At 40.6% G+C, this 22032-nt stretch overlaps 1 protein-coding gene across 8 annotated transcripts in view; it reads left to right on the forward strand.

The window, feature by feature from the left end:
• The window catches only part of SIPA1L1 (signal induced proliferation associated 1 like 1), a gene marked incomplete at its 5' end in the record, with an annotated part of 130417 nt that overhangs the window by 17678 nt on the left and 90707 nt on the right, over positions 1–22032 (forward strand). For all 8 annotated transcript variants that reach the window (XM_084241188.1, XM_084241189.1, XM_084241191.1 and 5 more), the window contains 2 exons: positions 1033–1163; positions 7278–7466. In XM_084241188.1, the coding sequence (XP_084097314.1) occupies positions 1033–1163; positions 7278–7466 (320 nt within the window). The remainder of the gene's footprint in view (positions 1–1032; positions 1164–7277; positions 7467–22032) is intronic.

A 22032-nucleotide genomic window follows, 5' to 3' on the forward strand; every position in this document is an offset into this window, starting at 1 on the left:
GGATTTTCAAATACCAGTGTATTTTGTATGAGATTATGTGCCATGTCACAACTCATTTCGCCACGTCACATGTAAACAAAATAAGACAATGCGAAATATTTTAGAGGTTTAAAAAAAGTTTAAGTCATCTACTCTAACTTTACATATATTTCGTGTTTTTTGAACTTCCTCATCTGTGAACATTTCATGTATGTATCAAAATTTTAATCTTTTCAAGAAATGTATACTTAGGTGCACAGTAATGTCGTTCCGTTATTTTCTAGAGATCAATTTTGGTTCTCACTTTCCTTCTTGTCAGGAGGAAGGCAAATTGGGCACCAGTCGTTTGGAGACTCCCCCAATGCTTCGGTTGCTCCTTGAGCAATACCACAACACGGAGGAGAGGCCCCAGTACCCTGCTGGTCACTTGGGAGAGAGGCGGCTTTGCGTGGGTGCCGTCTGCGCTGCCTGCCTGGGGACCCCTGGTGAAGCCCAGAGCCCTCCCTGGGTCTAGGCTTCTCCCCTGGGGCCCTTGGAAGCCCTTTCTCTGAACTCCTGCCCCAGCTCAATCGGTCTCCCTGGGAGCAGACTGCTGCTCTGTGACTCACAGACCTCCTTCCTCTCCATAGTCCGGGGAAATCTTTAATCTTGGGGAAACCCCTTCCTCCTCAAACTCTGTTCTCAACAGATTTAGGGTTCCCCCTCCCCTTAAACTAGAGAAGCCCTAACACAAACCTTCCCTTAGTCAAGGAAACACACACAATGTAGCCTACTTAAATGGTAGATATGGGAAAAAACCACAATTTTTTTTTAAAAAAAATAGTACAATGGTAAGTTACAAGGTAGTGAAAAGCTCATCAGGCACCTCTGCTCAGTGTTAACCGCCTCCGAAACTAAACCTGTATAGCCCGGTCTTTGTTTTTATAACTCATTGAAAAATATTAATGTTTGTTCAGTGTTTTTGCATTTTATTAATATAGAATAATTTCTGGGAGCTTGAAATATAAAGCAGAATATAACATCCTAATTTCATTTTGTCTTATTTTACCTAAGAACACTGGAACTATTTCGGGGCTGATGAGAATCTTGGTCCGGTGGCTGTGAGCATTCGAAGGGAAAAACCAGAAGAAATGAAGGAAAACGTATCTCCATACAACTACCGAATAATTTTTAGAACTAGTGAGGTAAGTTGCAAATGAGAAAGACTTGAGGCTTAATTGATGTGAGAAAAAAATATAGTAGCAGGAGTAAAGGAATTAAATTTGATCGCATGTGGTTACAAATGTCTGGAGAATAAACAAAGGCCACTTTCATTCATTTTGGTGATGGGGCGGGGGGATGTGATGGTTACATTTGGATCCTTCTGTCCAGCTCTGCTTAGATGTAATAAATGAATGGGAGAATTGATACAGAGCGAGATGTGTCTCTTAAGAGTGTCCCAAGGAAATTGGAGTCCTCAGACTCCCAAATGGGATATAGAATGTCCTGCTCAGGCAGCCGGAGAGCCCCGTGCCAGCTTGGGGGCCAGAGCGTATATATGAGAGAGGGTCACCCAGGCCTCAGCTCATTCTTCCAAACTAGTACTCTTGACATCTCTTGACCCAAGAAGAGGAAAGAGACTCTTTTCTTCATCATCTTTCATTTAGCTATCTGCAAGACCTGTTCTCTGAGGCCTAGAAAGCAGACTGTTTGAACCAATGTGAAATTGTGGATGCATCAGGTCCCTGGAGCTCTTTAGAAATTAACAAATACAAGACCTGTGTTTTAAATGAAATTCCAGTTACAAAAAGAAAAGGAAAAATAGCCAATAAAGCATTTTTTAAAAAATTCACTGGAGAAGACCTGATGATCACGAGGTGGTATAGTACATACCGGTATGGGGCTTGCTGCTATGAGCCTGAAACCTGTCATCTGATTCACCAGTGCAGCCTCAAAAAAATTTATTTAAAAAAAAAAAACAAAAAACAACCACTCATAAACATTTGGGACAATAAGGGTTTGTGTGTTTTTTTTTTTTTTTTTTTGCTTGTTTTGTTTTTAAAGATTATTTATGCTACAAGAACTGGGGTATAGGGCAGAGGTGCAGGGGGTGAGAGGATTCACCAGAGAAAGAGTGGGAAACAGAACAGGAAGATCTACTGAAATATACTGCTGAGGGGAGCAACGGGCGAGACAGGAGAGGCCTGCTGCGCCATGTGGCTAACTCCCTGGTTGGGGATGGAACTCAAGTTGCAGTGGCTGGTAATAGCTTGATCGTGCTGTGTCTTTAACCCCTGCACCACAAGGGCTTTAAGCATATGTGAACATACGCCAGTTATCAGTTAACTTCCTCTCAGCACTTAATTCACTTTAGGGCTGTGGTTGTCCATTAATTCCTAATCTCCCTGCTTAGCATCTAGATAATACAGGTTTTGAAACTAGTTTAAATAGGGTATTTGGTTTTATTTTCTCCATTGACTGCAAGGCAGCTTTCCAGGGTTGGCTTCACTTAGTAATTGTTCTTATGCTTGAACTCTGGGGAAATCAAAAATAGGATTTTTAATGGCAAGACTTTAATATCTAATGTGTTTTATAGAGGGGCCAGAGAGAAATGAAGAACTAACATACTCTAGTGTACTTTTGCTCCATGCCAGAGCTAGCTGTTAAGCCGTGGAAATTCTTTTGCTGCCCATGGGAAGCACAGAGAGGACACTTGCTTTCGAGGCTGAACATAAGCAGTTGCTCGAGCTGACTACTCAGCTCCCACCACATGTCCATGAGCCTCAGTTATCCTCCCGAGTGCTTCTGTCCTCTTGTTCTTACCTCTCCTCCCAAGGTCATTCTGATATAACCCCCCTGATAATCTTCCCTTTCTGTTCATCTATTTAAATTCTTCCTCTTGCCATTAGTATCTCATCCTTCATGTCAGACTTTGAAAATTTCTAAATCACTGGAGAAAACTTTTGATGATCATGAGGTGGTATAGTATATACCGGTATGGGGCTTGCTGCTATGAGCCTGAAACTTGTCATCTGATTCACCAGTGCTGCCTCAAAACAATTTATTTTAAAAAAAAACAAACAAAAAACAAAACTTCTTTCCCAGATCCTGTCACTGGTTTCCTTGCTTGTCCTCTTCCACTTGCAGGCACTCCACACCTGGCCCTCCTCTCTTTCTCCCCAAAATAACCCCTCTCCTAAATGTACTTGACCCCTCTGTTCCCGTCAGTGGGGAGCTACTCTTCCACACCTCAGTTCTTTCCCCACTCACTAGCTGCGCCTAAAATGCTCTCCCTGAATCTTCCAGTCCTTCAGTCCTTATAGTTCAGACCCCATCTGCTAACCCATTTGAGTGAGTTAGAGCCTTTGGGTTCATTTCCTTAGACTTTGAAATGTCCAAATCAAAAGTTGTCCATGTTAAAGTAATGCTTAGCTGATGACGACTCTCTTAGCACAGTTGTTCAGGCCAGGAACCTTGAAGTCACATTTGACTCCTCCTTCTTATCCTTCCTGCTCCATAAATCTAATCTGTTAGCAAAACTTGCTGACTTTGTCCTCAAAACACACCCCAAATTCAACCTCCACCATCATCTTGCTCGGAGAACAGTTCTTCCTGCTTCTGCCCTTAAGCCCTGTGTCCTTTCAGCCCAGCAGGGAGCCTTTTGAAATGTAATCTAGAGCTTGCCATTCCTCAGTCAACATCTTTTAATGGTTTGCCATCTCCTCTGCTAGTTTAAGGGGTACAGATCATCTGCTTCCCCCTTGTCTCCAGATACGCCCACTTGGTCTTTTGAGACCACATTGACCTCATTCTTCTGGGGCCCCTTCTGGCCACCTGTGCCTCGGGGCTTGAATACTCCCTGGTCCCCTGTAGTGCATGCTCCTCCCCAGGCATCTTCTTGGCTGCAGTTCTCTCTTTTCCTTCTGACCTTTATTCATAAATCATAGGGGCCTTCCTTGGCCACTGAATCCAAAATTCTTACTCCCTCAAGTCCCCATTTCATATGCAATTCCAGACTATAATTTTTGCCACAATCACTCAGCACATTCTGGCGTATTACACATATTCATTTTGTTTGTTTTCTGTCCCCTGACACCTCCCCCCCACCCCCATCAAGCTCCATGGGATGGGAAATTTTGTCTGAGTTGCTGATTACTACATGCCTAAAGACTAAAGTAGTACTATCCCTCCCTCAGTGTGTCTTTGCTTCCTTTTCCTCCCTCCCTCCCTTCCTAACTCTGATGTCTATTTAATTAATTGCCACTAGCTTTGGTGTATTTTTTTTATTCTTATAATATTCTTTAAAAATATTCCTTAAGTATGGTTTATTGTAATATCTTTATGCTGCTTTGCATAGAAATAAACTAGCAGAAGCTCTTGATAGCATCTCTGGATGCTGATGTCCATCACTCCTGCACTCGGCGAGGCAGAAACTCTGTGCCCTGCTCACTGCAGCCAGTTCACTACATGTGAGGTTGTGTAAGACCTAATTTTTATGCTTTTGGAAGGATATCTCAGGCTACTAATTTCTCATGCTTATTAACTTGTCAAGAAAAAGGAAAATATGGTCACCACAGTGATACTCTCATTTCATTAACTAGCATCAAGATAACAGAGATACAGCTTATTGTCAATAGATAGAATTATTGCGAAAACAGAAACCACTAACTATCTATTTGTGAGAATGGCAGTTGTGTATGAACAAGATCTTAGGGTGCATGTGCTCTGATGCATAGGCGCTCAGGGGATCATGAGGATGCCCTTCTGGTTTCTGGGATTCATCAGCAGAAATGCCAGTGATATTAGTGATTCATTTATAAAAACTGGCCATTCTTTTCCTCCCCTGCCTTGGCTGTGGTGAAGTGAGCTGCTGTCTCTCTGAGGCACAGGATTCGCAGTGATGAGCCTTACTGGTCTGGGTTGCTGGACTGAGAATACTTGCAGCTTTGGAGCTTCTTACCCCCAGGTCCATGTCTGGGGTAGGGAGGTGCGGCGGGGAGGGGACCACTGAAACTGAGTTAGTCAGCAGTTTTCCTGGGTGTTAAAAAGCAAAACAAAAATGATTTCTCAGATAAAGATTTGTCATATTGGTAATGGGAAAATACTATTTTTTTTAAAGATTTATTTATCAAGAGTGGGGTACAGGCCAGATGAGGGGGAGGGGTGAAAGGATTCACCAGAGACAGAGCAGGGAACAGAACAGGCAGACTGTTGAAATACACTGCTGAGGGGAGCAGCGGGCGCAACAGGAGGGGTCTGCCACACCATGTGGGACCCTCGCCGGCCTGCCGGGAATGAACCAGCGCTGCAGAAGCTGTGGGACAGCTTCACAGCGCGGTGCTCAACCCCCTGCGCCACCAGGGGAGGCCGGAAAATACTATTTTTTACACTAATGTTTGTTTGAAAATAAATTATTCAGTATTTATAAGTGAAAGAAAAGGAACTAATCAAATGAATTGACTGCAAATACCTCAAGTGCCTTTTTCTGTATTAGGAGTAAGATATTGGTAAGTTTTGCTTTTCCTACCCTCATCTCCTCCATCCGTGGTAAATATTCTAGATTGTACTTCTCGGGTGAAGCCTTCCTTTGGTTTCCATTTCCCCTGCTACTCCTCTTCTCCTGTTACTTGACGAATATTGCAGCTTCCTTTTAACTTTCTGCTCTGCCTCAAGTTTCTGCCTCTTGCAGTTCATCTTATTTGTCAACTTAGTTTTCTTAAAAAAAAAAATAGTGGTCCAAGCAATCAGTATCATATCACCTAGGTGTTTAGGGGGCTATTCCATCTAGGTTTGTGCAGGTACACAGGTAGTCATACAGTGATGAAACCCCAAAACGGGGTGCATTTCTCAGAGTACATCCCTGTCATTAAGGGGGAGGGCTTGCCCTGGGCTTCTACCCCACCTTGAAGCTTCACCACCTGGCCCTCCCTTTGCTCTCTTTAGCCCCTGCAGTAGTAATGACTTTTCCCCACTCACACTGGTTCCTTCTGATCTCTCTGGCATTTTCTCTTTTTGTAGCATTTTTCCTGAATCCCATGGCCCCCTTTTAGTGCTACTCCTTCCACGAGGGATGTTCTTAACCCCCAGGCCACAACTGTTTCCTCTCTTAGGAAGGAACTAGTTAAGCTTTGCTCAGTAAATACCCCGCTTCCTGAATGCTTTGGTGTCTCACCCTTTTCCCTCACCCCCCAGTATATCCCACTGTTAGCTTTTGCAGCTCCTGTTGCTGTGCCATGTTCTCATCCCCTGCATGCTTCAAGGAAATTTGCTTAATCGTTTTTTTATTCCCTTTGGTCAGCATACAATGTTTAATTTAATTTTGTCATGCTTTGCCAGGCGAAAATGTTTGGAAATGCAGATTACTTTTAAGCTTTATGCTGGATAACTTTGCTCCAGCAAACCCTATCAACACATAGGGAAATTTCTTTGTTTGTGTCTATATGTGTCTTTATGTATGTCTATATATGTTTATATATAGTAATGGGAGGTATTGCCAATAACAAGGGGACACCTAATGTAACTTCAGTTGCTGCTGGCTGTTCTGTGTAGCTACCACAATCACTGCCCTACTGTAGCAGCATTTGGGACAATGAATAGTTTATGCTTCTCAGCAATCTCACAACATTTAAAACTTTGCCCCCCCCCCTTTTTAGGATTTATTTATTTATGCATACAAGAACTGGAGTATAAGCCAGAGGTGCAGGGGGTGAGAGGATTCACCAGAGAGGGTGCAGAGCAGAACAAGCAGATTTACTGAAATACACTGCTGAGGGGAGCAGCGGGCGAGACAGGAGAGGTCTACTGCACCATGCGGGTTGCTCCCTGGCCAGCCGGGGATCTAAGGTGTGCTGCAGTGGCTGCAGATAGCTTGATAGTGCTGTGTCTTTAACCCCTGCATCACCAGGGAGGCCCCTTGCCCTCCCCCTTTTATAATTCAAAAAGGTACATCATTTAAATTCTGGGAATATGTATTCTTAGCTGTTTCTCTGGGGTATGTCATTTTTCATGAGTGAGTCTGCTTAGTGTCACTTTATAGCCATGTCTCGAGCCCTTTAGGGAAGTGCTTTATTTGGCATTTAAGCAAATGTCTTAGGCAGGCTTGGATATGAATTCCCTTGAACTGGCCTGGGTCTTCTTGAAAGTGTTGGCCTCCTGTTGTTCCCATGTAAAGTCTTCTGTACCTTCCCTCAACGACTTGAGCAATCAGGCGTCATCCCCAGCTCCCCAAGGAGGCCCGCTGTCTGGGTTTTCAGTGCATTTGATGCATCCACTCAGCTCACACCTCCAGAGAGGCTTCACCGGAGCACGTTCTCTTTCAGCTCATGACACTGAGAGGTTCGGTCCTTGAGGATGCCATTCCCTCTACAGCAAAGCACTCGACTGCCAGAGGGCTGCCCCTGAAGGAGGTGCTGGAGCACGTGATTCCTGAGCTCAACGTCCACTGCCTGCGGCTGGCCTTTAACACCCCCAAAGTCACAGAGCAGCTCATGAAGCTGGACGAACAAGGGGTAAGTTGGGCTTCCAGAGAATATTCTGGGTGCTCATATTTCCCACTTGACTTCCAGAATACAGCCCTTAATATTTCTTTTCTGACAAGGAAAACTGATACCGTTTATTGTGAAGGATATTCTCTTTGAAATTACTCATTTTCTCTTAACTCTGAACATTTCTCATCTGATGAAATTCTCTATGTCAAAAGTGATAGATGTGGTACTAAAATATGTTCGGGTCTCTTCCATATGGTAATAGTCCATAAATGCAGTGAATTTTAGAAGTGCGCTAAGAATAACTAGTAGCAGTAGCAGTAATAGTAAATCCTAAACACTAATGAATATAATTTGCCAGGCTCTGTTTTAAGTGCCTTAAATACTGTATCTCATTTAATCTCTCAGCCCTATGAGAATGGTTACTTAATATCCCCATTTTAGAGTAAGGAATCTGAAGCATAGAGCGATTTATTAGTAAGTCCAAGTTCACATAGTTGGTATGTTCTGGGTTTATATTGTTAGTTGCCACACTACACTGTGTGTGTTTATTGAGGTAACATTGGTTTAGGTAACCAGTGAGGTAACATAAGGTTCAGGGGTATAGATTCACACCTCTACAAATGAATGTTATCACACCAGTCACACTACTTAAAAGCTTAAATTTTTAAAGTCTTTTAGTACCACCAAAGATATGTTTTAATCAAGATTTCTTAATACAAAATTTAAAAAATTTGACTCTTAATTAGTAACAAAATGAAAATGTTCAAGATTTTTCTCTCCTCATAGTTCCTGTACCTTAATGTGGGGGCTGTTGTGTATGGATGCAAGCGAGTGACAGGCTAAATCAGATAGAGGCAGCAAGCAAGTAGAGAATGAAAAGTTATGGTCCAGAAAATCCACTAAGGGTAGAGTTTATCTACATTCTCCTTGGACTAATTTGAACTTATGAACTAGCTTTGATAGATGTTATATTTATATACTCTTATTTTAACTCTTTCTTTAAAAACTTAAATAAATTCTGTAACATCTTGGCAGTCAGTGATTATGATTTATCAGAAATTCCTCCAGTGGTGAAGTAAGTCCAGTCAATGAATGCCATTTTACAAACAAATTATCCTTAATTAATCAAAAATTCCCATTTCATTCAAATGATGAGAGGTATGTAAACTTAATTGAGTCAATGGGAATATATTTTGAACCAATATTTGAATGCAATTTTTTTTTTTTTTTTTTTTTTTTTTTTTTTTTTTTTTTTTTTTTTATAAATTTTATTGTTATATTCCCCATACAATTGCAGCCCCCCATTCTGACCCCAATCCCTCTCCTCCCGCCCCCGACCCCCTAAAAGTGTCTCTGGTTCATAGTTTTTTGTTGATTTTGATTTTCACTTTCTTATAGTTATTCATTTTCCTGGTCCCTTATTTAAGTTTTCTAGATTCCTGCTATGAGTGAGACCATCCGGTATTTTTCTTTTTCTTTTTGGCTTATTTCGCTGAGCATGATCCCTTCCAGCGCCATCCATGTTGCAGCAAATTGCATGTGTTTATCTTTTTTGAATGCTGAGTAATATTCCATGGTATATATGTACCACATCTTCTTGATCCAGTCATCTATTTTTGGGCATTTGGGTTGTTTCCAAAGCTTAGCTATTGTAAACAGTGCTGCTATAAACATAGGGGTGCAGGTGTTCTTTGGAATTGATGTTTCTGTGTCCTTTGGGTAAATACCTAGGAGTGGAATTGCTGGGTCATATGGAAGCTCTATGTTTAGTAGGTCCAGAAATCTCCACACAGCTTTCCACAGTGGTTGGACCAGTTTGCACTCCCACCAACAGTGCAGAAGAGTTCCTTTTTCTCCACACCCTCGCCAACATTTGTTGTTGCTAGTTTTTTTAATATGTGCCATTCTCACTGGTGTAAGATGGTATCTCATGGTAGTTTTGATTTGCATTTCCCTGATGACAAGTGATGTTGAACATTTTTTCATATGCCTGTTGGCCATTTGCATTTCCTCTTCAGAGAAGTTTCTTTTAAGCTCTTCTGCCCATTTTTTGACTGGATTATTTTCTTTGTTGTTGTTGAGTCTCATCAGCTCTTTGCAGATTTTTGTGATCAGTCCTTTATCATTAGTGTTGGGTGCAAAAATGTTCTCCCAGTTGGTGGGGTTTCTCTTTGTTTTTGTTATTGTCTCTTTTGCTGTGCAAAAGCTCTTTAATTTGATATAGTCCCAGCTGTTTATCTTTGCCTTCACTATCACTGCTTTGGGTGATGTGTCTGTAAAGATATCTTTGATGTGCAAATCACGTAGTGTTTCGCCTATATTTCCTTCTATATATTTTATGGTTTCAGGTCTTATGTCTAGTTCTTTAATCCATTTTGAGTTGATTTTTGTGTATGGTGTGAGGTGGTGGTCAAGCTTCATTCTTTTGCATGTAGCGACCCAGTTTTCCCAGCACCATTTATTGAACAAACTTTCTTTGCTCCAATGCATAGTCTTTGCTCCTTTGTCAAAGATTAGTTGACCATAAATCTGTGGGTTTATTTCTGGATTTTCTATTCGATTCCATTGGTCTGTATGTCTGTTCTTGTTCCAATACCATGCAGTTTTGATGATTATGGCTTTGTAGTATAGTTTGAAGTCTGGGAGTCTGATGCCTCCATTCCCTTCTTTTTTTTTCAGGAGAGCTTTGGCTATTCGGGGTTTTTTGTGATTCCATATGAATTTCATCAATAATTGTTCTATTTCTTTGAAGAATGACATTGAAATTTTGATTGGAATAGCATTGAATCTGTATATTGCTTTTGGAAGGATGGCCATTTTAATAATGTTTATTCTTCCAATCCATGAGCAGGGGATGTCTCTCCATTTCTTTGTGTCTTCTTCTATTTCTTTTAACAGTGTTTTATAGTTTTCTTTGTATAGGTCCTTTACCTCTTTTGTTAGATTTATTCCCAAATATTTGATTTTTTTTGTTTCAATAACAAAAGGGATGGTCTTTTTGATTTCTTCTTCTTCAGATTTATTGTTTGTGTATAGGAAGGCTACTGACTTTTGCGTGTTGATTTTGTATCCTGCCACTTTACTGAACTGATTGATGAGTTGAATTAGCTTTTCTGTGGAGTTTTTGGGGTTCTCTATGTATAATATCATATCGTCTGCAAATAGTGATAGTTTGACTTCTTCTTTTCCTATTTGGATTCCTTGGATGTCTTTCTCTTGTCTTATTGCCCTGGCTAGGACTTCCAGTATTATATTGAAAAGCAATGGTGAGAGTGGACATCCTTGTCTTGTTCCAGATCTTAATGGAATTGCTTTCAGCTTTTCACCATTGAGAATGATACTGGCTGTTGGCTTGTCATAGATGGCCTTTATGATGTTGAGGTATGTTCCTTGTATCCCAAGAATTTCAAGGGCTTTTATCATGAATGGGTGTTGCACTTTGTCGAAAGCTTTCTCAGCATCTATTGATATTATCATATGGTTTTTATATTTCTTTTTGTTGATGTGTTGGATAACGTTGATTGATTTTCGGATGTTAAACCATCCTTGTGCCCCTGGAATGAATCCAACTTGGTCGTGGTGAATTATCTTATGGATACATTGTTGGATTCTGATAGCTAAAATTTTATTCAGGATTTTTGCATCAGTGTTCATTAGGGAGATTGGCCTGTAGTTTTCCTTTTTTGTGTTGTCCTTGTTCGGTTTTGGTATTAGTGTAATGTTGGCTTCATAGAACGTGTTTGGTATTGTCCCTTCCTTCTCAATTTTTTGGAAGAGTTTGTGAAGGATAGGCACTAATTCGTCTCTGAATGTTTGGTAGAATTCATTTGTAAATCCATCAGGTCCTGGGCTTTTGTTTTTGGGGAGGTTTTTGATTACCATTTCAATTTCGCTAATTGTAATTGGTCTGTTTAGGTGTTCTATTTCTTCTTTATCTAGCTTTGGGTGATTGTAGAGCTGTAGGAATTTGTCCATCTCCTCTAGATTGTTAAACTTGTTTCCATATAACTGTTCATAGTAGTTACTGATTATTCTTTTGATTTCTGCTGTGTCCGTTGTGATTTCTCCTCTTTCATTGATGATCCTGTTTATTTGTGCTTTCTCCCTTTTTTCCTTTGTGAGCCTGGCTAGGGGTTTGTCTATTTTATTGATTTTTTCAAAGAACCAGCTCTTGGTTTCATTGATCTTTTGGATTGTTTTTTTAGTTTCAATTTCATTTATTTCTGCTTTGGTTTTTATTATTTCTTTTCTTCTACTGGTTTTGGGGTTTTTTTGTTGTTCTTTTTCTAGATCTTTGAGCTTCGAGATTAGGTTGTTTCTTTGCGTTCTTTCTTGTTTCTTGATGTGAGCTTCTATTGCTATATATTTTCCTCTTATTACTGCTTTTGCTGCATCCCATACATTTAGGATATTGGTGTCCTCCTTGTCGTTCAATTCAAAAAATTTTTTAATTTCTTCTTTGATCTCCTCATTAGTCCAATGGTCTTCCAGTAGTGTGGTTTTTAATCTCCATGAGGTAGGAAAGTTCCTTGCCTTCTTTTTATGGTTTATTTCTAGTTTGATGCCTTCATGGTCAGAAAAGATGGTTGATATGATTTCAATCTTGGTGTATCTGTTGATGTTTGTCTTGTGCCCCAGTATGTGATCGATCCTGGAGAATGATCCGTGTGCGCTTGAGAAAAATGTGTACTCCGTTTTTTTGGGGTTTAGTGTTCTATAGATGTCTGTTAAGCCCAATTGCTCTAGGTCCTTATTTAGAGCTTTGGTTTCTTTACTTATTTTTTGTCTTGTTGATCTATCCATTGTTGATAGTGGTGTGTTGAAGTCTCCCACTACGTATGTGTTTTCTCTGATGTCTGTTTTCAGAGAGGACAACAGTTGTCTGATATATTTTGGTGCTCCTTCATTTGGTGAGTATATGTTAATGAGTGTTATTTCTTCTTGAAGTATTGTCCCCTTGATCATAATGTAGTGACCATTGGGGTCTCTTTTTATCTTTTTGAGTTTGAAATCTGTTTTATCTGATATAAGTATAGCTGTTCCTGCTTTCTTTTTTGGTCCATTTGCTTGTAGGATTGTTTTCCATCCTTTAACTTTGAGCCTATTTTTATCTTTTGTAGCTAAATGTGTTTCCTGGAGACAGCAAAAGGTTGGGTTTTGTTTCTTAATCCAGGCTGCAACTCTGTGTCTTTTTATTGAAGAGTTTAGTCCATTTACATTTAGAGTTAATATTGATATGTTAACATCTGTATTTGCCATTGTGTTTGTCTTTCCTTTGATTTTATTTATTTATTCTTTTAATAACTTTTTTTTTTTTTTTTGGCCTTCTTTCATTGTTATTCGTCGCTCTGAGGTTCTGGCTTTAGGACTCCTTGTAGTATTTTTTGGAGTGGGGGTTTAGTTGCAATGAAATTCCGGAGTTTCTGTTTGTCTGGGAAGGTCCATATTCTTTCTTCAAAGAGGAAGGAGAGCTTTGCGGGATAGAGTATTCTTGGTTGGCATCTGTTTTCTTGGAGTCTGTTGACTATGTCCCTCCACTCTCTCCTTGCCCGTAGTGTTTCTTCGGAGAAGTCTGATGTCAGCCTGATTGGTTTTCCTTTGAATGTTATCTGTTTCTTCCCTCTTGCCAGCTTCATTATTTTTTCCTTGTCCTGGATTCTTGGGAGCTTTACTATTATGTGTCTTGCTGTATTTTTCCTTTCGTCGTGGAAGTTTGGTGTTCTTCTTGCTTCTTGTATATCAATTTTCAGCTCCTTCTTCACATTTGGGAAGTTCTCTTCAATTATCTCTTTGAATATTTTCTCTGTTCCTACATCTCTCTCCTCTCCTTCTGGTATTCCTATAACTCTTATATTTCCTTTCCTCATGGAGTCAGATAGTTCCCGAAGTCTTTCTTCGTTCTTTTTCCTTCGTACTTCTCTTTCCTTTTCTGTTTTGGTTCTTTTTATTTCTGTGTCTTCAAGATTACTTATTCGTTCTTCCATTTCATCTATTCTGCTTTCATTGCTTTTCCCAGAATTCTTTAGTTCTTCCATTAATTCTTTGATCTCCTGCATTTCTTTTACTTCCCTCTTTAGGGACTCAATTTCTTTCTTCTGACCATTGTTTTCCCTCTCTAGGGACTCAATTGCATTCTTCTGATCGTTGATTATTTTTCCCTTATCATTGTTTTCCTTTATGACTTCTGTCAGTTTTTTAATCACGGCAATTTTAAATTCTCTTTCTGGAAGGCTCAGAAATTCTTCCAAGTTATTGTCGTTGCAATCTGGGGGCTGGCTTTCTTTTTGTGGTGTGCTTTTTCTCTGGAGAGTTGCTAGGTTGCGTGTGGTTCTTCTCCTCCCTACTGTCTGTTTTCTAATTTGCCGTATGCGTTGGGACACTGTGTTGTTGGGACTGGCCGGCATCTTGGGTGGGCTTCTCTGTTCCCCTCTGGTTCTTCCAGGAGTCATCTGTCAGTTTCAAGCAGCCTTTACTGGAGAAAGGTCCCTGTTCTAAAATGCCGATGTGGGGACACACTCCCCTGTGCGCCTGGTCTGCCCCGGCGGTGGGTTCCTGCTCCCCTCTGGGCTTGGACTGCAGGCCAGAGGGGGTCTGGCGTGGGCGAACTTCCCCCGCTCACCTCTGGCTCCTGAGGAAGCCTTCTGCAGGTAGTCTTTATTGAAGAAATGTCCCTGTTCTAAAATGGTGATGTGGGACACACTCCCTGCGCTTCTGGTCTCAGGCACACTCTTCTGCGTGCCTGGTCTGCCCCGGCTGTGGGTGCTCGCTCTCCCTGTGGGCTCAGACTACTTCTTCGGAAGGGGCCCGGTGTGGGCTAACTCCCCAGCTGGCCACTAGCTCCTTCAGTAGCCTGTGCTGGGGTCAAGTCGCTAGGTGGCGCCAGAGATTTCTCCTAGAGCCCTTGGGGAGCTGATTTTCCACCCCGTGGGACAGGGAGCAGAGCGGGGATGGTAGGGTACACCTCAACGGCTTTGGGGTGCTGTGTCTGCCTTGTGCCCCACCGTCGTGGGGAACCCACGCCCCTAATTTCGTGCCCCGGTCTCAGTTCCAAAGCCCTCAGTTCCAGGACGCGCGCTGTAGCCCAGATCAGTGGCGCGGGAATGGCGCCTTTTGAATCCCGCTCCCCTGCCTGGGCGCCTTGTTCCTGCTCACTCAGGGAGGGCCTCCGCCCGGGTCTCAGTTCCACAGCCCTCAGTTCCAGGACGCGGGCTGTAGCCCAGATCAGTGGCGCGGGAATGGCGCCTTTTGAATCCCGCTCCCCTGCCTGGGCGCCTTGTTCCTGCTCACTCAGGGAGGGCCTCGCCCGGGTCTCAGTTCCAAAGCCCTCAGTTCCAGGACGCGGGCTGTAGCCCAGATCAGTGGCGCGGGAATGGCGCCTTTTGAATCCCGCTCCCCTGCCTGGGCACCTTGTTCCTGCTCACTCAGGGAGGGCCTCCGCCGTCTCCCCGCAAGCCTAGGTCGCAGGCGCAGGGCCCTGGGCAGCTGCAATCCGAGCGCCGCTTTCGCGCAAGCTTACCGGGCGGCCGGGGCTGTGTGCTGGTGCTGGTCTCCTCCTGGGGGGCGGGGCTCTCTCTTTAATGGCGCCTGGAGCTCACCTCCGCGGCGGATCCTGCAGGGTTCGTCTCAGCTCCCGTTCACGGGGTGTGGTGGCTGCAATAGTTCCTTTCCACTCACAGTCCCACTTGCTGCGTCCGTTTTTCTTGTTGGCCGTTTTCGTTTGTTGTTTCCCTTCTCTCTGCCGGTCGGAGAGTGCCGCCTCTGTGGGCGGGGGAGGGGAGCAGGGTTCTGCGCTTCCCTCCCTTCTCGTCCTCTTTTATGGCAACTTTCTTCTTCGGGCAGTTTGCTGGAGTCGTCCGTTTATCTTCCGTGTCCCATTTCTCACTGGGACCTGCCGCTTTTCCTCCCTATTAACTTTTTTTAATGGGAGATCTTACTCGCAGCGTCTCCTCGCCGCCATGTTGCTCCGCCCCTCTCTGAATGCAATTTTTTTAATCTTTCCTCTCTCTGCCCATTCATTTCACTTATGATAAGGTACAACTAGTAACTATCACATACATATATTTGAAGTAGACTGTGAATGTCCATGTTTATGACATGTAAATATGAGACACTTTGAATGCTTCAGGAGACAATTGTTTCATAAACTTGTTTTTCAAGAAATTGAATGTTTATTCTAATAAAGGAAAAGTAGGAAAATGATTAGGGTCAGCTTTATTGATTCAGTCTTTTCCATTACTGTGCTTTTTTCAAGGACAATGAACATTCTAAATTCTACCTTAAACAGATTATTTCATATGAGGGAGATATTTATTGCCTTTTTTCTCCTTGTTTAGTTACGTTAAATTAAAAAAAAAGTACCCCAATTGTATCCACCCTTGTGGGACCTCTGGCACATTCTGTGCCCTTTCTTAGTGATTGCAAAATGTTGGGCTGCCCATGGGGCTGCCCTGTGATGAGCACCGTGTGGTCCCGTCAACATAGGAAAGAAACTAATGAGTTTAGCAAAGATCTATTATTCTGAAATTACTATGGCCTTACAATTCTTGGGGGGGGGTATTAAAATATTCTTTCCTTTATAAATTATTGATAAATTATAGTTTGGTTGTTTAATGCCTTACCTTGGCAAAATTAAAATTTGGCAATCTAGGTGAATCTTCCCAATTTTATTTAGGGACTTTCACAAGGTAGTAGAATACAGAAGTTTAAAACCTGTTTTAAGTCATTTATAAGTAGCTCTGTACCCAGACCAAAAATGATCCACCTTTGGTTTCTGTCATTTCTGTCTCCATAACATTCAAATCCAGGATTGTACTGATGAAAACCAAATGTCACACGTAATTAGGCTGGGAAGTCATTTTTTTCAATTGAAACCGGGACTGGAGAGTCATTTTTTAAAACAGGAAATCTCATTTTGAGAAACTGATTATTTGGTGCCTTTATAAATACAGATTTTTTAAAAGGAAATGCTTATACATGCAGTTGATTGTACATACAAATCATTGCATAGCATTTTTAGTTCCATCAATGTCATCATTTTTAAAAATTTAATGCTTTGTATATCCTTATGTTTAAGGAGATGCATGGTATGATACCAAGAAGCTGGAACTTACTAAAAAACTTTTAAGCCTCCCCTTCAGTTTTATTTAAATGATTCCTTTAATATATTTTCTACTTTAAATGGCTCACTTCATTATGCTTGGAAAAAGGAAATGCTGTTTATTTGCTGTTTTGAGGCATTTGCTTTTCAGGTATTTGGTGCTCTGTTTTCTCACTTCACAGATTTAAAATCATAAGCTAAAATGAACAGAAAAATAAATTTAGAATTATATGTATAAAATATAAAAGAAAACATTTCACAAAAGCATAAGGACATTTTTCATTTGACTAGAGTCTAGTATGTGCTTGGAACCAAAGTAGGCATTCTGCTTCCTGAAGTTTTTAGAAAGTGAATATATGTTTTGTGACTTCTCCAAGCTTTCACATTCTACTTACAGATATATTTCTGGGTCATTTACTATTTACTTTTGTCCACTTCATTATCATGCAAAAGGTCTGTAAGATGAAAGAGACCTGCCAATGATTTCACACTTATAAGAACGCTTATATCTCAGAAAATTTGGATCAACTCTAGATTTAATTTATCCATTATATTCCCAGAATTTCACTTATTAAAGGTAATTGAGAACCTCTCTCATGATAGATGTACATTATGTTAAGTATATATATTTACTCATTACTTTCTTTCTAAGCATCATCTGTTTGAGTCCTCCTGGCACCCAGCAGGAGCTTTCTCTTAGTGGCCTATGATAGGGGTGAAAGGTTGATTGAGACTTGCGGTTTTTTCCCTGCCAGTTTTGCTTAGGAGTCCTGAACTTAGAACACAAATTCGCATAATGCTGTGTTTCATCTTTAAGACCCCCAAGTTTTCATATACTTTTAAGTATCTTGAGTTCTTTCGACCCTAAAATTAGCCTTTGAAATATCAGGAATTTCATTATCTAGTCAACTTTTTAACAATAGGGCTCATTTAGTTACTTTAAATTCACCATAGCAAAGTCATTTTTCATCAGTCATTTAAAAAATACCTTTTTCATCTCCTCTATGCAAGTATCTATTTTAAAGAGTTTACATTGCAAAGCACTTAACACAACATTGGGTACATAGTGGACATGCAGTAAACACTGGCTGTGGTTGAAAATAATAAAATAGTAAGTATTAATAACCCTTTACACACATTATCTCATATAGTCTTTATAAACATCCTAGGAGAGAGCTTCTATTATAGGTTGTATAATTTATTATGCTTTCATAAGTAAATGTAACTATTTCATAGCTAATAAAAGCTTATTGAGTAACCACTCTGCAGATTGTTGTGTACTATAGAGAATAAATAGGCTAGTAAAATACGGTCTTTACCTGTGAGAGGGACAAGGTCATAAATTACTGTAATGGAAGTCAGGTTTAATATAGAGAGTATAATAGAGAATTGCAAACACAGAGCAATGGACATCCAAGCTATTGGAGCTAAGTCAGGATTGGTTAGATAGATTAGGATGAAGCAGCCTTAGAAAGGAAGAGTATTTTGTCAGTCCAGAGGATAAGCAGTGTGGTGGTCTAAACTTGGGGTAGTAAGTGTAGTTATGGGGCAACAAGCAGTCCAGCTGAGCCAAAGTGTGAGGCGTATGTAAGAGAATATTTTTAAAAAGTAGTTTTTATTGAGTAGTGAGTAAGCCAGGTGTGCAGCAATTTACATGAATTATTTTAATTAATCCTCAGGCTCCTTTGATGTAGGTGCTATTCTTGTTCTTGTTTTACAGCAAGAACACTGAGGCACACAGAGGCTAAAAAAACTCCTCCCCCATCACAATTAGGATCTGGTGGAGGCAAGCCTCAGACTCCTGAGGCCACATTCTCAGCCAATAGGCTGTGCAGACACCCCATCTTCCTTCCCCCTCCCTGTAAGTGGGAGAAAGAACTGAGAAAATGGCTCCAGGCTTGATCGCTGCATGTTTCAATGCTTAATATTAAGTATAACATGTTAAGCCCAAATACAGTTGGAGTAGAGGTTAAAGATCTTTAAAGTACAATTGCTAGTTTGCAATAAAGAAAATTGGTCCAAGTTTCATGTACACGCTACTGGTTTCACTTAAATGAGTATCTCCAGTTTTCCTAGATTTTATTAAAAAGGCAACGAAATGAAAATATTCTTGGATTCTTTTGTCTTTGCAAAGTTACCCTGCAAGTTTTTGAAATTAAAGGGGGGAAATGATCATCCCTAATGAAGTATGCAATATATACCTCAAGGTTAGATGGAAGTAAAGAGGCAGTGTTTATTTGGTATGGAATAGTGCTGATGCTTTGATTAGGAAGTGAATGAAGCTCTTTGTTGACTTAGCTTATTCATTACCATGTGCATTATTATTGTGGATAATAAATTTGACCAGCCACTTTGTTCTTTGATTCAGAAAGCTAAGTTTGAAGAATGAGCTATAGGGAAAACATTTTTTCCAAAGTCCATTTTCTGTGGATGAAGCTTTGGCAGAACAATTATCCTTCCTAAAATTGTAATTTCCTCTTAGATTATGATATCAACTCATGCATGTTTAAATTTCAGATTGCTGTCCACATGGTTTCAGGAAACCCCCAGACCCTTAGGTATATTATCAGGAAGAAAATATACATGATGGCCATGAGGTCAGAGAAAGAATGGAGTGACATTGGTAGCTTTGTCTTGTCTCTTCATAGGTCAGTGATTGCTCTACAGTTTGGCCTGTCCGTTCTCTTTGGCCTGGCCTGGGCTGGGTCGGATGATTGGATGATATTCTTTACAGTGACATATTCAATGTTTAACATGCCTTATCTCTGTAGCATATGGAAGACATTGGACTGTGGTAGGTCTGTAGTTTGCAGTAATGAGGTTGAGCCAGACTAAGACATGCAGTGAGGATTTCTTGGTTCATAATACAAAAGGACAGAGCAACTGACTCATACTGAAGTCTTACTCAATTTAAATTATGGATTAAAATTTAAATTCAGCTTTAAAATAAAAAGTTAAAATGGTAGCTTTCCTTCACACCTTACCTTACCAGCTAATGACATCAAAAGATCCAAAAATCAAAGTAATCACATTTACATCAAGGAACCCCATTACCAGCCATTCCTATTTCTGTCCTCTGCCTTTCCCCATAGTTACCACTTTGAGTTTCTTATGTACTGCCATGAGTTGCTGAATGACTGGGGTATGTTCTGAGAAATGTGTTATTAGGAAGTTGCATCCTTGTGCAAATATCTGCACCGTGAGGCTGTGCAATACACCTGTTGAGACCACTGCTCTATATGTGATGCATCATACACTAAATTGTTGGTAAGCTATACGTGGCTATATTACTATGTTTCTTTGCACAGGTATCAAATATGCATATGTAGTCCTATTTCCCCCCTCTTATATAAAATATAACATGTTGTAGGCTTTTGCTTTTTTCATTTAGTAATAGATTTTGGAGAGCTATGTCAGTATAGAGACAAATTTCCCATAGTTTTTACTGCTGTATTATATTCTGTTATATTGCTGCACAACTTGATCAGTTTCCCTATTGATGGGCACATAGGTTGATTCTAGGATTTTTGTGTTACAAACAGTGCTACACTGAAGTGCCTTTTCCTGTATAGTTGAAATTCATCATAATGTGAAATCAAAACAGGTACACTTATCAATTTAATAACCATTACGAAACTTTGTAATTTTTTTGAGAAATTTTGCATAACATTAAACAAGATCATTGTGACTATAGAATATTTCCTTCACATTATGCCAAAGATAAAAATAGATTAGAATGTGTCCGTGCACTTATGTATAAATAATTTTGACAGGCTCTCTGTTGGATTTTTTTTTTTTAACTTTCCCTCTTAGTATCCATATGTCTTTTGTTTTTTAAAATAAAGCAATTGGATTTTTCGTAGTAATTTCTAATGAGGAAAAACCATCTAACATATTTTTGCACCCAACACTGACGTTTACCAATCTGTTTGTCATTCATTTTGGAGGACAAAATAGTGATAATGATAACTCTTTATGAAGTAGTTAAGAAAGTCTTAGTCTTCATGTTTATGAAGAATTAACCAAAGTCACTGCTATCAATGTGAATCATGAGGATTGAAAAAAGTGGGTGACCAAGGTTTCCACTTCCTTCCAGCAGTGTCAGAGGAGCTTGTCCTAGCCCATGGCCCCAACATTGGGCAAAGAGTGTTTTAAAAATAAGGTTGGGCTTTTGATTCTGTAAACACAGAGTAGATGTATTTTTTTTTCCCAATTCATCCCTCTAAGTATAGCTGAAGAGTTTGATTATTGTACAGAAAGCAAACATAATATGAAAGTTGAAGAGTAAGAAGCAGATTGGTTGGGGGCCTTGGGACTTGAGAAACTGCATAGCGGTGAGTTCCCTGGATTTTATTTTTGCTCTTGTATCTCAGTTTTGAAGCTGAAGAATTTACCAACCTGGAAATCCCAATGGGTATAGACAACAGAGTCCTCCCAAAGTCTGTTCTTTGGCCAGAGGGCCAAAAAGGGGTCAGTTTTAGAAAGACAGAAAACTTTAAAACAGTACTCTCTCTGCTTCAACCAAACACCACATACACACATAATAACCCGACAATCTCCAAACCCTCCCTCCTCCCCAGCCCTTGTGGAGATGTTTTTGGAGAAGACTAAATGGGGAACTGGTGCTTACACCCCATGGAATGGTAATGAGGCACCTCTTCTCTTCTGCATTGGGGTACAATCAGAAATGGCTGAATGGAAAATCACCCTCTTCCACACACCCTCTGAGGGGCCCCCACCTCACAGCATCAGTGAAAGTCAAATGGAGAACAATAAATGCTCCGGTGCCCTCCCAGCCTGGATGGTAGAGTCGCAGGGCCAGCAGAGGCTGGGATCCCACCCTGCCCAGCAACAAGTAGATGTCCTTCTCCCAGGGCCAGTGCAGGGGAGCCTGACTGCCAGCCTCGCTTGGCAGCACTGAGGCAGTGTTCCCAAGCCTGTTGGAGAGATAATAGAAGAGGCTTGCCAAAACACAAGATTCAAGAAAGATCCAGAACCTCAAAACATATTATCCAGAATGCCCATATCTCAACTGAAAATCACATTTCTCCCAACAAGAAGAACATGAACTTGAAGAAGAGACAGCGCATGCCAATACTGTGATGACTCATGGTGGAATTACAAGCGGTGATCTTTAAGCAGCCTTCACAAACAATGCTTCAGTGAACAATTACTCTGAGGAATGAAAAAGTAGAAAATCTTAGCATAAAATTGAAAATCTTCATAAAAGACAAATGTAAATATTGGAACTGAAAAGTACAGTGGCCAAAATAAAAAACACTTAATAGATGAGCTCAGTAGCAAAATGGAAGTGACAGAGGAAATAATCAGAAGTGAAGCTGATTTAAAAACTAAAGGTAAATATCTGTTTCTGCAGAAGATTAAAAATTAAAAGAATCTGGTTTCTCTTCCATCTAAAACAACTATTAAAAACTGTGCAGAACAATGGTTTTTATGACATTGGACGTCAGGCAGTAAAGGTCATTGATG

This window comes from Talpa europaea (genome assembly GCF_964194135.1).
Source record: "Talpa europaea genome assembly, chromosome: 8".
NCBI classification, from domain to species: Eukaryota; Metazoa; Chordata; class Mammalia; order Eulipotyphla; family Talpidae; genus Talpa; species Talpa europaea.